The sequence below is a fragment of the Pseudochaenichthys georgianus genome, chromosome 7 (genome assembly GCF_902827115.2).
Source record: "Pseudochaenichthys georgianus chromosome 7, fPseGeo1.2, whole genome shotgun sequence".
In the NCBI taxonomy this organism is placed as follows: domain Eukaryota; kingdom Metazoa; phylum Chordata; class Actinopteri; order Perciformes; family Channichthyidae; genus Pseudochaenichthys; species Pseudochaenichthys georgianus.
The window spans coordinates 10,903,430-10,917,988 of NC_047509.1; the positions used below are offsets into that span (position 1 = coordinate 10,903,430).

At 43.4% G+C, this 14,559-nt stretch overlaps 1 protein-coding gene across 5 annotated transcripts in view; it reads left to right on the forward strand.

Moving 5' to 3' along the window:
- Positions 1–14,559, forward strand: part of LOC117449822 (ankyrin repeat and SAM domain-containing protein 1A) — a 75,971-nt gene that overhangs the window by 20,530 nt on the left and 40,882 nt on the right. For all 5 annotated transcript variants that reach the window (XM_034087714.2, XM_034087713.2, XM_034087711.2 and 2 more), the window contains 9 exons: positions 6,040–6,336; positions 7,013–7,088; positions 7,197–7,298; positions 7,403–7,489; positions 7,627–7,796; positions 8,099–8,149; positions 8,865–8,991; positions 9,844–9,887; positions 11,472–11,565. In XM_034087714.2, coding sequence (XP_033943605.1) covers positions 6,040–6,336; positions 7,013–7,088; positions 7,197–7,298; positions 7,403–7,489; positions 7,627–7,796; positions 8,099–8,149; positions 8,865–8,991; positions 9,844–9,887; positions 11,472–11,565 — 1,048 coding nt within the window. The remainder of the gene's footprint in view (positions 1–6,039; positions 6,337–7,012; positions 7,089–7,196; positions 7,299–7,402; positions 7,490–7,626; positions 7,797–8,098; positions 8,150–8,864; positions 8,992–9,843; positions 9,888–11,471; positions 11,566–14,559) is intronic.

Below are 14,559 nucleotides of genomic sequence, written 5' to 3' on the forward strand. Positions count from 1 at the left end.
GACACTGAACATTTAATGATTGGTTCTGTAACTGATTAGTCAGTTACAAAAAGGAAAACTATTCGTGTCGAGATGAACAAAAAAAACGAAATAAAGCAGCACATTATCACATTTGAAGGATTTGAAAAATGACCAAAATAATCATTATCAAAATAGTAGATGAGAAATGTGTAGTTTTCTAGATCCAACTCCAATAACATGACAATACAAAATAGTCCGTAGATTACTCCACAATAAATAATAATCAGCAGTTGCAGCTCTAGTTAACTCCCTCTCATGCCATATGGTATTTTTTTCATGAGGAATAATCTCATTTAAGGAATGATGGGTGTATGATGATCTAATCATTATCATAATCTGTTATCTTGGCGGTTGGACTCGAGATTTAACATTTGAAATGGTTGAAACTCATGTAATATGAAACAAAATTATATGGGAAGTCAGGCTTCTGTATAGCCTAATGCACATCTTGATTGACCTCTTTTATGTTGATGAACATACAGTGTGTATTACTCCTTAATAAGATATAGCCCCTAGTCTGCCCGGACTCACATCACGCGACCTCTCACCAAGGCTTCATTTTCATATATAGGTCACATGTCTAATGCAATATATGTTTAGATCACGTCCTCTGACCCAGGCTCAGATGTCTTTGCCCTTAAAGTGAACTTCACCATGTGCTCTAAGTAACCCTGGATACATTCGAATAAAGTAGTTTAATCTGAATAAACTATGTATATACTGCATATATGGTATGCTCATATTGAGACAGGCATTGGATGGTATGTGCTTCTGTCACGCTCGGTGTCTCAGAGGGCTGAAGTTGGAAAAGTTTCTGATGGCAGCAGCAGAAGTAATTTCTTTAGACTTGGTCACCTCATTATCAGTAGTGCAGTAGAGTTTCCCTCCTTCCTCTGGGAGCGTCGCTCGCAGTCTGCCAGCGCGCTCATTTATCCCCTCTGTCTGTCACTTCAGTGTCCAGCTCTTCCCTCGACAACACCATCACCCCCCCCCCCCCCTCCCTTTACCTTCTGCTCCCTGCTCGTCCTCCAAGACTCCTTCTCTGTCGTGCCAAGAAATGGCTGGAGCCCATTTGAGTAGTCCTTCCGGGGACATGTTGTTATTTAACGGAAGGACCAGGATTTCTCCATTGTCATGCATTCTCATTTGCACATTTCAGGGTGTGTCTTATTTGGCAGTTGGGGCCATTTGTTACTGGAGGAGGAGAGTTTCAGGAGCAGAGATGCTATCTAAGACCCTAAAGGCCTTTTAGTTATTTGTGTTTGGAAAGTCCCATTTAATCAAGGGGAATATAAGGAGGTAAACTAATATGTCCTGTAAAAAAGAGAAAAAGTCCACTGTACAGAGAATTACAATCTGTGGCAGGAAGCCAGTGAGACATTCATCTCATTAAAGGACTGTAAGGTCTGTTAACTCAGGAATGCGTGACAGCTTCTAAATAAAAATCCACCATTAGAGTCAGCCTTTATATGATTGTTGCTGTGGATTTAATGAAAAGAACACTTTAGGAATTCACGAGTATTTACTGGGCTTTTAAACCAATGAAAAAGTACTTGGGCTGCAACTAAAAAACATCTCATTATTGATGATTCTGTCTTTTTTTGCTTTAAATCTAATTTGATGTCCTTCAGTTTCCTTTGTTGTCCTCCAGGCAAATATATTTAGTTTAAATAAAATTGTCAGGCTTAACCAGCTAATGTTTACAATGTCTGCTTATTAATCAACTTAAATAAATCACATTGTATAGCTGTAGCTTAATTTGTCTGTCAGTTGATAATCATTTGAATAATTAAGAAAAACATTATAATTAGAAAATACAATAAAAGATGTTGACTGTAACTACTTTACCCCGCCCTATTTAGCATTAGCAGGCAGTATACAAACATTAAATGAAGTGTATATTGTAACAGATACATGGCATTATTAATGGATGCATGCATCAGGATGCCAGATCTGTCAGTGGACATGGGCATGCGGCGAGGATGGGCAGCCCGTTGGCACACTAGCTGCAACAGCTGCTCAGCCCACTCCTCCACCACCTCCTCCCACCACCACTACTACTACACCACCAGGGGCCAGGCTGACGTAACCGCTGCCAGCCCGCACCTCACGTGATGGAGGTCGCTAGTCAAACCGTGTTACTGTCTCTCAGCCCCAGGTTGTGAGAATCACAACATCCTCTGTTCTCCCTGTCACCGTGTGGCTCTTTCCCCGCTCGCTGTATTCTGCAGCATGAACACAATGCAGTTTAATCTCCAGATGTTCCTGGTTAGAGCAGGGTTTACCAATCAGCAGTGCCGATCTTAATCTCTTCTTGTTTGACATGTACTGAGGTCTAAATCAGGGTGATGCTGTCTGTTGCGCCACGGCAAAGAGCAGACAGGATTTTCATAAAAACACGTTCTGTCCAGGAAGTCTTGGCTGTGCTGTATGAATTCTAATCTCTTTCCCAGCAAGACTGCAAGTCATTGGTGCCATTTTGTGTAATAGCCTTCAGAGCTCTGTCTTGTTAGTACATGATTGTGTGACTGCTCACACCGCCTGTAGAGGAGATCAGGCTGATTCAGTTTGTCTATACAGAGTCAGATTATGCTGTAACACAAGTCTTCTTATACAACCAATGTAAAAGTTGCTACGCTAAATATAATTTAGTGTAGCAATGTTTTGAAATTAGATTGATATTTGCAGCAGGGCTATGCTAAAATCAGCTTTCAAACCAAGCTACCAATGTTTAGTTCCTCTTATGTGTTTTAGTAACTGTGCAACTCATGCATCAAGAATGTAACCTATTTAGAGAGGATTTTAGGTTTTTCTTTTTAAAGCAGTATATCCAAAAGCATGTCTTTCAAGTTTCAATACAATTATCGTAACTGTTGAAGAAATCTTGCAACTGCAAATGCTACACAGAAAGTGTTGCCTAATTAATGATGCTGACATTATGACGTGGCAGTTTCAAAGCAGTGACACATGACGGGACTCTCCTATTAGTCAACTTAATTGTCAAGCTTTCAGTTTGTGTGTACAGCCATTTCGATAAGACAAACTTTGCATTGACTTACATCTAAATACGCTCCTGGTCTTCCCCTTTACAATTGTCTTTTATAACCAGTAGGTGAGCAGATGATGTTTGTCAAAAGAACATGTATTTAATAAAAAAAAAACATACATCCAAAAATCTAAACTCAAGTGATGGAGGGGGTCCGTGGGTTGTTTTGGAGTTTCTGTAGAAGCCTAGCATCAGAAGACCCGTGTGAATAAACGTAGCTTGCGTGCGAGGCGAGGCTCGATGTCTCAGCACTGCTCATTCCTATCAGTGAGTCAAGTGGCTAGTCATCCATGTTTAATACGATCAGATGCTGGCTGACACACAGCCGTGGAGCACTGACCATAACACTGGCAGGGGAAACACTATCTTAACATGATCATAGGCACTGAGCTCAAGAAGGCGCCTTGTGTTGCACTCCTGTCAGACTGTGTGAAAACGCTGGCTGTTTAGTTTCAGTGTTGGAGTCAATTGTGTTGGTTGTTGTATGTATATCATTGTATCCTAGATTTACCTGGATTACTGTTGAAGCAGTAGACCTGCATGTTTGAGGAAGTGAATCAGGCTGAAGTCATCACAGCAAATCTCTCTAAAAAGCAAATGCTTGATGGTTCGTCACAGATGAAAGATGACATGATCTTTTACTCCGCAGTGAGGCCATTTGTCTATAACAGTGCTTGCACAGAAAAGCAAATGTACAAATGCATCTAATGAAACCGCCCAGGCAGTGAAACTGAATTTGCATTGCTTTAGCTCTCAGAGAAAGGCAGCTTTAAACCCTGTTTTTTTCCATTTGTTTTGTTCACTTGAGTTCACCCAAGAGGAGAGTATTTTTCTCCAGCCTTTTGATAAGCAGGTGTCGTTTTGTGTCTCTAAGCTCCACCTCCTCTCTCTCTGCTCAAGCTGTGACCTGCTTTGCCAGTGCAGTACAATACTCAACCTCTCGAAATCCCACTTTCTCTCTGTAACAATGGAGGAGATACCTGCTGATCCCATCTGGCGCAAGGTTCTTCACAGAGTCTGCTGACACCTGTCTTAAACTGCCCTTGTTGCCCCCTCCTCATGATGTCCTGTCTTCAGTGGCACAGCTGGCACGCTCCTATGGGAGTCGCTCAAACTGGCATCGTGCATGTCCATGTGGGGGCCTCTCGTGCCAGCTGTCAGCCCTTTGTAGGTGGCTCTGTGGGTCTGGAATGACCCACTCTCGGAGCATGTGTTTCCACAATAACACTGGCATTATCTGCCACTCCCACCCCTGCATAATATGTGAATAGAGCTAAAGATCTGTAGGGTTGAATAGGCTGTATTTTTTAAAGATGGCTGAGCATTTGCAATTGTGTCACACTGAGAGATTCAGAGCAGTGATTGTTGCTGTTTCCCTCTCATATTATCTTCTACGATAGCAAGGAGGTTTTTCTGTGTTGGACTACGGTTCCCACGTGTCTAGTTACAACCCAGCAGCACAGTCGTAATTATGACTATCTGTGTTGTCATTGTGTGTTAGTTTGAGAGAGTATTCCCACGCCATGCCTCAGTTCAGCTCCTGGATTGCAGGGTGTGCCCCCTGCTGGTTGTTCCTGATAGAGGACATCAGCAGTGCTGGAGGATCGCAGTGTCCATTAGACATTGATCTTGTTGCTGCATGCGACTCATCGGATCCAATAAGCACCACTTACTGAGTTTACACTAATTACTACTTTTAATTGCTGTTTGTCGGCTAGTCTTTTAGCTTGTTGTTCTTCAATGAAGAGTGTGGAGGTGATTCAGCTTTGTGCATACATGATCATAATGTGAACCTTTTAACATGAAGGACAACAGTCAATGTCTCGCTCTTTATTGGGTTTTGTATACTAATCTTTTACAGAGTTTGCTATTTTCCGCTCAATTCCAGTGAGTCAGTGTGTTATGCACAGCATTATTGAGTAAACTATAGTGTCAGGCAATAACCCAGGTCACTTCCTGCATTCCCCATCTCTAGAAACTCAACAGTCACACATTTGCACACGTGGTAAAATGCGACACTCATCTTTTCCCCTTCATCGTCTTGTTTCTGAAACTTCCATGACTGTCGCTTACTGTGTGCTCTGATACGTGAGCACAACAAGTGTACCATAACAGCTACAGTCTATCTTGACAGGGATTCTTTTTTACAATACAGCTATACAACACATATGTATTGCCCAAGAGGGTGGACATGTGTCCTCCGGTCACCCAACACAAATAAACATGGCATAGAAGCAGACAAGTAGTGAGTAAAACAAAGCGTCATAACGTAGAAAAAACCCTTCATGTCTGATGCTTAAATATACTCATTCATTTGAATGTGTTACGAATAATGATGACAATTGGGATGAAGGACTTCTTCTTGTCTTTTGACTAAAAATGTTGAGTCAATGGCTGTTGGGGTTTTGCCAGCAATGTTCTTGCCATTGACACACTCCTAACATTTTTAATTGTGCCAGGTCTCATTCTTTGTAACTACACAAAGCCAAAGACGTTCTGACACTTAAGAGGGGCCGTGTCTCTGTTAATTCCCCACCTGCCTGGGTGCCTCAGCCCCCCCCCCCCCCCCCTCGCCCCCACGGCCCCTGGCTCTCACTGCCATCCCCAACACCTGTCCTCATTAGTCCATGCATGTCTGCCAGTCCCCACCCCCACCCACTCTCCACCCACTCTGCCAGATATTCCCCCAGGCCTCACTGTGTGCTTTATCGTTATCGGTGCTATTTCATGACCTTTTTTGATTAAAAAAGGTCATGAAATAGCACCGATAACGCCACATTAGCAGATTTGCTAATGTGGCGGGCTCTGTGCGCTGATGGGGTTCACCTCACAACGACTCCGCTGAGTCACCTTTTTCCTTCCTCTTTAACAACCATGACAACCCATCTCTCCTGATCTCCTTTATCTATTTGCCACTTTGTTTCTTGTGTGTCCTGTGCTGCTTCTCACCGTCGTTCCTACGTCCCCAACAGAACAATGACAACGAGACGCCGCTGCACTGTGCCGCTCAGTACGGACACACCCGGGTGGTGCAGATGCTGCTGGAGGAGCTGACGGACCCCACCATGAGGAACAACAAGTTTGAGACCCCACTGGACCTGGCTGCGCTGTACGGCCGCCTGGAGGTGGTGAAGCTGCTGCTCACTGCCCACCCCAACCTGCTCAGCTGTAACACCAAGAAACACACGCCGCTGCACCTGGCCTCCCGTAACGGACACCTGTCTGTGGTGGAGGTGCTGCTGGACGCCGGCATGGACATCAACTATGAGGTGTGTGTTTCTCATCTAGAAGTGTGGGAACTTAAAAGCTTCCGTTTGCAAGTGTGTCTTAATATACTGTCATGGCTAAAATCATGTTGGGTAACTTGCAGCACTTCCTCTCACTACTTCCTTCTGAAGCGATGCGATTAAATGTAAACCTCTTAAGCCCTCAGTTTGCACAGGAACCGCTGTGGTATCAAAGCAGCGCCGGCCTTGCTCCCCCTGGTGGGCCCTGTGGCTCTCACTCTGTACCAAACTGTGCCATCCATCTGTCTGGAAATACTTTCCCCTTTGCTCTGCCCTCCTTTTCCTCTGAATCAAGGATGCAGAGTATATTCAATGTCCTTCAGGCCTTCCGTCCTGTAGGTTTCAATTATCATGGCCCTCTGAGCTGGAAAATGATCTGCTTTGATTTCTCAACCACATAATTGCTAGTATAGGAGTGGACTGGGTGGTGGGCTTGAATCTGGTACTTGCCACACACTGTTCAGGGTTCAACACTTGGCTATCAACCAGGCATTAGCCTCAGGTTGCCGGAAACCGTTACTGTCATGCCCTTGCTGAAGTTTTGCTGTCGGACTCTTCTGAAAATAGCATAAGGGAATAAGCATGTGCCTGCATTTTGAGAACGATCATATTTGTGTCACACACTGGTGTTAATCTCAACTCTCTGTTTTCTGCACAGACAGAGAAAGGCAGTGCCCTCCACGAAGCTGCATTGTTTGGGAAGACAGATGTGGTACAAAGACTTCTCAGTGCAGGTCAGACTTCAGCAAGCAACATCTGCTCTTAATAACCACAGCATCTACGAAGTAAATTAGATTCAAACCCACACATAACTCTGCACTGTTCCTGTTGCCATTCGTCAGGTATCGACGTGAACATCAGCGACCAGAAGGGCCTGACAGCGCTGGACACTGTCAAGGACATGCCCTCCCAGAAGAGCAGACAGATAGCTGCTCTCATCCTAGGTAAACACCACATGTACAAAAAGAAATGGGGAACTGTGAAGGGAAGTGAACTACTTATTTCACTTTTAGCTGCTGTGATACAATGTCCTGTTTGTCTGTTGCAGGTCACATGACTGGAAAACCCCCTGACATTGACCTCCCCCCTCCACCAATCCCTCCGCCTCACGAGAGTCCCTGCCCCCGTAAAAAGAGTAAGAATTACCAGATGTTAGAAAAAGCTGAGTGTTGTTAGCTATGTTTTAACACAGACTAGGAAACTGAAATATAGGGTTTACCTTTTTTCTGTTCAGCTAAGAACTGCATGTGTCTGTTAACACTTGTGTTCTAGGTGATATGGACAAGGTGAGTGAGCTGATCTCTGGGCTGGCCCCGGGGCCCGAGGAGGAGAGTCCGTACGAGGCTCTGTTTGAAGCCACTTCCTGTCACTCTCTGGACAGCCTCACCAGCGGCAAGTCTTCTGACCGGGACTCTGGGCGGCCGGACAGTGAAGCTGGCAAGGTCAGCAATTGTTCAGCCAAAACCCACCTTCACACACACAAGCAAACACACACATGCAGGCCACATGGATAGCTTGTGAAAGAGTTTCATATGAGGTGAAGTGCAGAACTCCCACTAGAGGGTGATAGTGGTCTTCTTTCCACTTGACAGGGTCTCAAACCCCTCCAGCATTAAACCTCTTGTGGTACACAGTGAAGATGTAATTCATTGCTTAACTTAGTTCTTGCAATATATTAATGAATAATAATTAATTTGATACTATGTATATATTTATTAGGTCTTATCATTTGTATCTTTTGCAGAAAGATCGCTTGGGCCACTCGTTACATCCTTGTCCGGGTCATGAAGAAGAGGTAAGCTTAAAAGTGGGATCTGACATCATAAAGCCAGTACAAACTTGTTCCCATTTTCAACCACATATTCTGACATGTGCTGTGTTTAGCTGTGTGCATGTGAGAGTCATGGCAGGACAGCTTTTCAAAAGGTTAGTTTCTCTAAGACAGGGGTGTCAAACTCAAGGCCCGGGGGCCAAATCCGGCCCGCGACTTCATTTTATGTGGCCCCGCAAGAGCTTGCAAAGAATATAATACGTTTATTATATGGTTACATGCCACTTTACAGAAGTAGGTTGCCCATAAACTACATGTCCCACAATGCATCTCGTTTTGTGACATGCACACTGAAGAGACTTCTGCTTTCAGACGTAGTTAATGACTAAGTTATTATCCTATCCGATACTAATCCAATTCAGAGGCAATAATGTAATGTAACACATTATTTTATATATATATTATATATTTATATAATTACAACCGGCCCTTTGAGTGCAACCTTTATGCAAATGTAAAGCAGTCTGACCTCAACTGTGGCTTCTCATAGACACTGCGCTATTAAAATACCTTTTAAGGCATTGTATTTTTAAGGCAAAACCTTTTCCATCCCTCTATTTTAGTCCCGAAGGACGTAGTTGGATCATAAAATATAACAATCTGTCCAAGTTGCATTACATTTTCTTTTCACCTTGTCACTTTCTCCTTGCCTCCACTCCCTCGGTGCCTCTTTCTACAGGCTCTGTATACTAACAGCAGTATTGATAAGAGAGGCGAGCCGGTGGAGGAGGATCACACGTATGAGTTGCTGCTGACCGCTCAGACCAAGCACGCATCGCCCTGCCAGGACTCCCAATCCAATAAAGGTAATTGTGTGTTTAAAGTATAATCCAGCCGGGAAAAATATGTGCACATCCAGTATGCATTCCTTTAAATTAGATTGTTTTCCCCTGGGTTAACTACATACTCTCACTACTGCTTTGCATACCAGTGACGCCTCATTCCTGGCAGGATTAAAGCTGAATTTGCAAAGAGCTGGTTCCTTTTAACCCAAATACTTCTTTAATCTCCACTGATGCAGTCAACGGACCCTGAATGCATTCCTCTCCGAACCACAAAGGCCACCTGCACACACATGGTCAACCTTTGCCACGACTGTGTTTGCCGTACATGAGCAGCAGTTGTGCCTGAGGAATGGCACTGCATGTAATTGGATTAAATGGGATTAAATTAGGTGGCCATTTTGATTCATGGCTGTTAATGTAGATGTTTTAAAACCATCCCCTTGGGCCCGCCGGTTTACTCAGCCTCACTAGTCTCTTAAGAAAACGTCACTGAGCGGAAGGGTTGGATTTTAATCGCTGATGTCATCATGCCTCCCCCTATGTGGATAAATGATGGTGTTAGAAAAAAAGGGATTCTTCACTGTCCTGCGTCATCGTGGAGAAATGTTAAGCGATTACTTCCTATCTGTTTTAAAACGGCTTTATCCGGTCAGGAGACCCAGCGGTGTTTAAATGGCAAGGAGGAATTCTGTTTGACTGATATGTCGCCATGCATAATACATGGTTTTATTATACATCACTTTTGCTTACCCCTAGCATAATGTCTGTCCTGACAATCAGAAGGAGCAATGCAACATTAACATATTGAGCAATGGGTCAGGACAATCTTTCGTCTGCCCAAACTTTGTCCTAACTCAAATGTTTTCTCCTCAGATGAGAACACCGCCACACAGTCTTCCAACAGTGTCCTACCTCAGGTATTTAACATTCTTCCTTTTATACTTCTCATATGTTTCACGCCTTTAACCCTCAAAATCCTCACTCGCGCCTGCAGAGCTTTGCACGGTCAGATTCCTGCTTATGTGGCCGACTTAATTCACCCTTATAGCTCAGCCCGCCCACTCAGGTCTCACAGGCAAAATGTACTGCCTGTCCCACGTACCCACCTTAAGACCCGCGGTGATCGAGCGTTCGCAGCTGTGGCTCCTAAATGATGGAATACTCTGCCTGCTCATCTACGGTCTGCGGAGTCTGTTGACGCTTTTACAACTTAAAGACATTCCTGTTTGGGCAGGCGTTTGGGTAACCGGTGTGCCTGATTTTATTCCATTTAATACTATGTTTTTATTTTGTTTGTTTTTAAATTTATTTGTACGTTTTGTTTTATTGTGTCTTAATTATGCTCTGGTGCTTTTATGACTTCTTAACATGTGTTTTGTGGGTTCATTGATCATTGTACGCCTCTTATGTTGATTTATAAATAAACTTCACTTACTTACATCAAAGAGTAATTTCGCGTTTGGCAATAGCTTTTGTCTCATCCTTTAATGCCTTCCAGTTGCAAAATCCTTTAGTAAATACTTCTGCAAGTTTTACAAAACACATATGGATGGAGTTTTAACAGTCAGAACAGCTGCAACTTGAATTAAATATCTGGAGCATGACCACACGACCGCAGCAGGTTATATAATGAAGATGAAGGTCTCCTCACAGTCACAGATTGAGTCATATGTCAGCAGTAGGCAGAAGTCGTCTTAAACTAGCCCTCATAACTGTGCCTGTGCAAACCCGCCTGTTCTATTTATTGTCCTATTATATCTTATCTTATCACCTTTTCCGAATGTATCAGCCAGTTAGCGGTTTTATTATTGCTGCCTCCCACCCACTACCCCGCCTGCTGCCCACAGTATCTGCTTGCATCTTTTATTTTAAGCTCCTATTGGATTAGCTGTGCTCCCCGGCTGCCTAATCATAATAAATGATAAGTGTCCTCTCTGCTCTAATGTACAGCCTGGTGAGCCAAGCTACATTATGGCTGAGGTGGGCAAACCAGTACTGCCATGACGACAAACAATAGGATATCATGTTATGCTAATCTATTAGAATCAGACTCAGAATACCTTTATTAGTCCCACAGAATGGAAATGTTCATTGTTACAGCAAAAGTAAAGAGGCAAAATATTAATTAACAGGCATGCATTAAATATTTGAGAGAGAACTTACACGAATTACAATAAGTAGATTAACAGTATTTAAAAAATGTAAATAAGTGTAGCATGTAGAAGTAGAATGATGGCAACCAGATAACAGTATAAAGTATTGCACAGTTATTACAGATTGTGTTACAGTAGTTAAATAGTTGAATAACTAAAAGATAGCAGCCAGTAGAAAGAAATTGTAAACCGGTATATACAGTTTATATATAAGCTAGCTGAAAACGTAGCCATGGCTTTTAGCGTATTCCCTGCATATGCTTAAATGATTGTGTGTGGGTGTACATTACAATACATTTTGATTGGCAGGTGTAAGTTAACTATTTTTCTGTTTCTGACCCACTTTAGCGTAAACCCTCTGCCCCAAACGACCTCAGAGCCCAGAGCAAGACGAAAGACACCCTGCACCCTCCCGGACGGTCGAGCCCACGGACACCAGGAGGTGAGTTTTGACGTCACAGATTTTGTGTAACCTTATAATGAACGAACAACTGCTGCTGGCGATACTGTGAGGGGAGAGCAAAGATGGACCGGACACTTCAGACTTGGAGAAACACAACCAAGCATGTCAATGAAATGGGAGAGGAGCATTGAGGGTGCAGGGTGAGCTGGCAGGCTTGGATTAGCACTGTGAGGAACGCATTATTGGCATTCTGGAGCAGCAGAGCGGATTTGACTTGTCAGGCTGATTGGCATTCCCTGGCAAGCGGTAAAGAATCATTGCATTGCCAATATGAAACACAATTCTTGATCAGATTGTGACATTCCTATCTCAACATCCCGCTTAAAGCTGGATATGCCACGTCATCCAGTCAAGCATGGAGTGGAGGTAAGGGGCAACGACTCTGGATTTTGGCAGAAACACATTCAGATATCTTTCATTGAATAATTCTGAATGTCTGATGAAGAAGCTATTGGATGGTAGGTAAGCATATTTGATGGAGCTCTGGACACCTTTTTCATTATTGTTGTTGAATTATTTCTTTACTGTGGTTGTGAGAAAGAGTCGGAAGTAATTTGGTGCAAAATAACTTATAGATGGGCTGCAGCAACATCGGTTTTAAAGATCTAACTTAACAATCTATTAATCATGTAAACTTTGTGGAACTTATTTAAGTAGGCACACATGGAAATTGAAAAAGGCTTTTCATCCGTGAGCACGTGGTTTCCTGATTGATTCTCATGCGTGTAGTCTCCGTTTGGTGTCATTGCACCTTAATGTTGATACACAGCCATTTCTGATTGGTCTAAGAGTAAATAAATCATTTAAATAGATTTGTATTGTCAATTGCGTGCATATTATTCCTGCATATGTTTTGGCACACGACTTAAGAATAGGTGCTTAACAGCTGGTGTTTTGGGCAGTAAGGGAAATATTAAACACTTCTTAAAGCACGGAAAGCCCTTTATTTCCATTTTCATGGCACATAGTCATGTGTGATACCCGAGTTGTACTCTCTTTTCCCTTTTTTAAAGCCACAAAAACCACACGTCTGTTAATATGGAAGTACCACATTGTTATTATGCACGTCAGCAAGTTAAATGCACCGTTCCCACGTTAGTGTTTTACATAAACATGGACAGCTGCCTGAGTTGAGCTCTTCTCCCGTGGACGTGGTGTTCATTGTGATTGAGGCGATCTGAGCTCTGGTTCCCCCCCCCCGTGAGGACGGTCAGGGACCAGAGCTCAGCGCTGTGGCAGGTGGAGGAGATATGCACAGTCAGCGATATCACAGTGTTTATAATCTGTCACAAACACATTGCTGTCCTCAGCAGGAATCCAGTGACTCCCAACAGGTTTCCACCTCTGCGTCGTGTTTTCATCGGGTTTCCAAAGGACATTTCCCACGAGGACTCATGTCCTATGATTCTCCACAGAAAACAAACATGTGGTTTCCATGGGACACGGTTATGAACAGTGATAGTGAGGAATCAAATCTATCTTTACTCTTTTCTTCATGCTGGATGTGCAGCTTTTACAGTTTTAAGTTCCCTCTAGTGCTATAAAGCACATCGAAAGCTTTGAAGGTTTTTTCTGAAATGTACAGTTGTTTGGATTGCTGGTGTGAAATTAAATACCACAGATTATGCAGAAAGGCTGTAGATGAAAAGCACCTGTCTCCCAACAAAACCATGTTCAACTTCTTTCATATCTAACCAGATGTATCTGTCTAAGTCCCTCAGTGTGTGAGTCTTTTTAAACATTAGTTTCACTTGGGTACATTTACATAATTTAACAAGATGGTATGTTCTTTCATATTTCTGTGTACGCTGTTGAATGTTCAATTCAATTAAAAACCTTTATTTATCCAGGTAAAATCCCATTGAGATCAATGATCTCTTTTTCAAGGGAGACCTGCAGCAGTAGGTTCCACAAGAAGACATAAAAACATAAGCAACAGAACAACAAAATGTGATTATGGGTAGTGACTTGTCCTTTATTGACCGGCATTGTCGATATAAGCATTTGTTTACTCACTTTTCTATAAATGTCCAAACATCATTAAGTCAGCTTTTATTTCTTTATTGACTTTCTGCAGTAGAAGACCGAGGATAAAAATATCTTCTATCAGCAATATTAACAGAGCAGAGTTTTCACAGGCGGAGCCCGCGTTGACTTTGGGGCTGTGTAAACGCTGGATTGACAGCCTGCACTGCAGTGTCTGCAAAACAAACCTGACATCATTATTCAGACATGGAGCCTTCTTGGCCAAATGAAATACAAACACCCCCCCGACTCCGTGGTGACCTCACCCATCTATGAGCTGCAATAACATCGGAATCAGTCTGTGTACTCTTCCAGCATAGTACTGTGTGAGCGGCAGGGGTTAACATCAATGTGAGATTGTTGGAAGCAAGTTGATGTGCTCACAGGGCGTGCACACTCCCCAGCTGCCTCAGAGAGGGTGGGTGTCTGGCTGTGGTCCTGACATATGTATGCGTACACTCACTCTCCTCTTATAACACACACAAACACCCACACACACACATTTCCTGGATGTTCAAGTGTTGAGAAACTTGTGTGAAGGGGAGTGTTGTGGGCGTTGCACTGCCCCGGCAAGGATAATAGGGCCGTTTGGCGGCGTCGGCGTGAGTCTGCGTGTCTAACAGTCGAGTTGTACGCTCCATCCCTTCGATATTACTCCTTCGCAGCCAACTCTTTTGATGTTTGCATTCTTTGAACAGCATGTTGAGTGATGGCAGAGCTGAACCACACATTGCTAGCAGAACATTTGCTCAAACTCTTCTCTGAAGGACAAAGTAAGTGTTGCAACAGGTCAATACTTCTCCTGTGGTGTGAGTGCCCCAGATTCGCTGTCACCAAACACCCTGACCCTGTCACCCTGGCAGAGACAGACCACACACACCTTACAGACACACTCCTTCACCATGTGTCGCAGGGATAATTATCAGGAGTCTGGCTGCGGGAGGATAG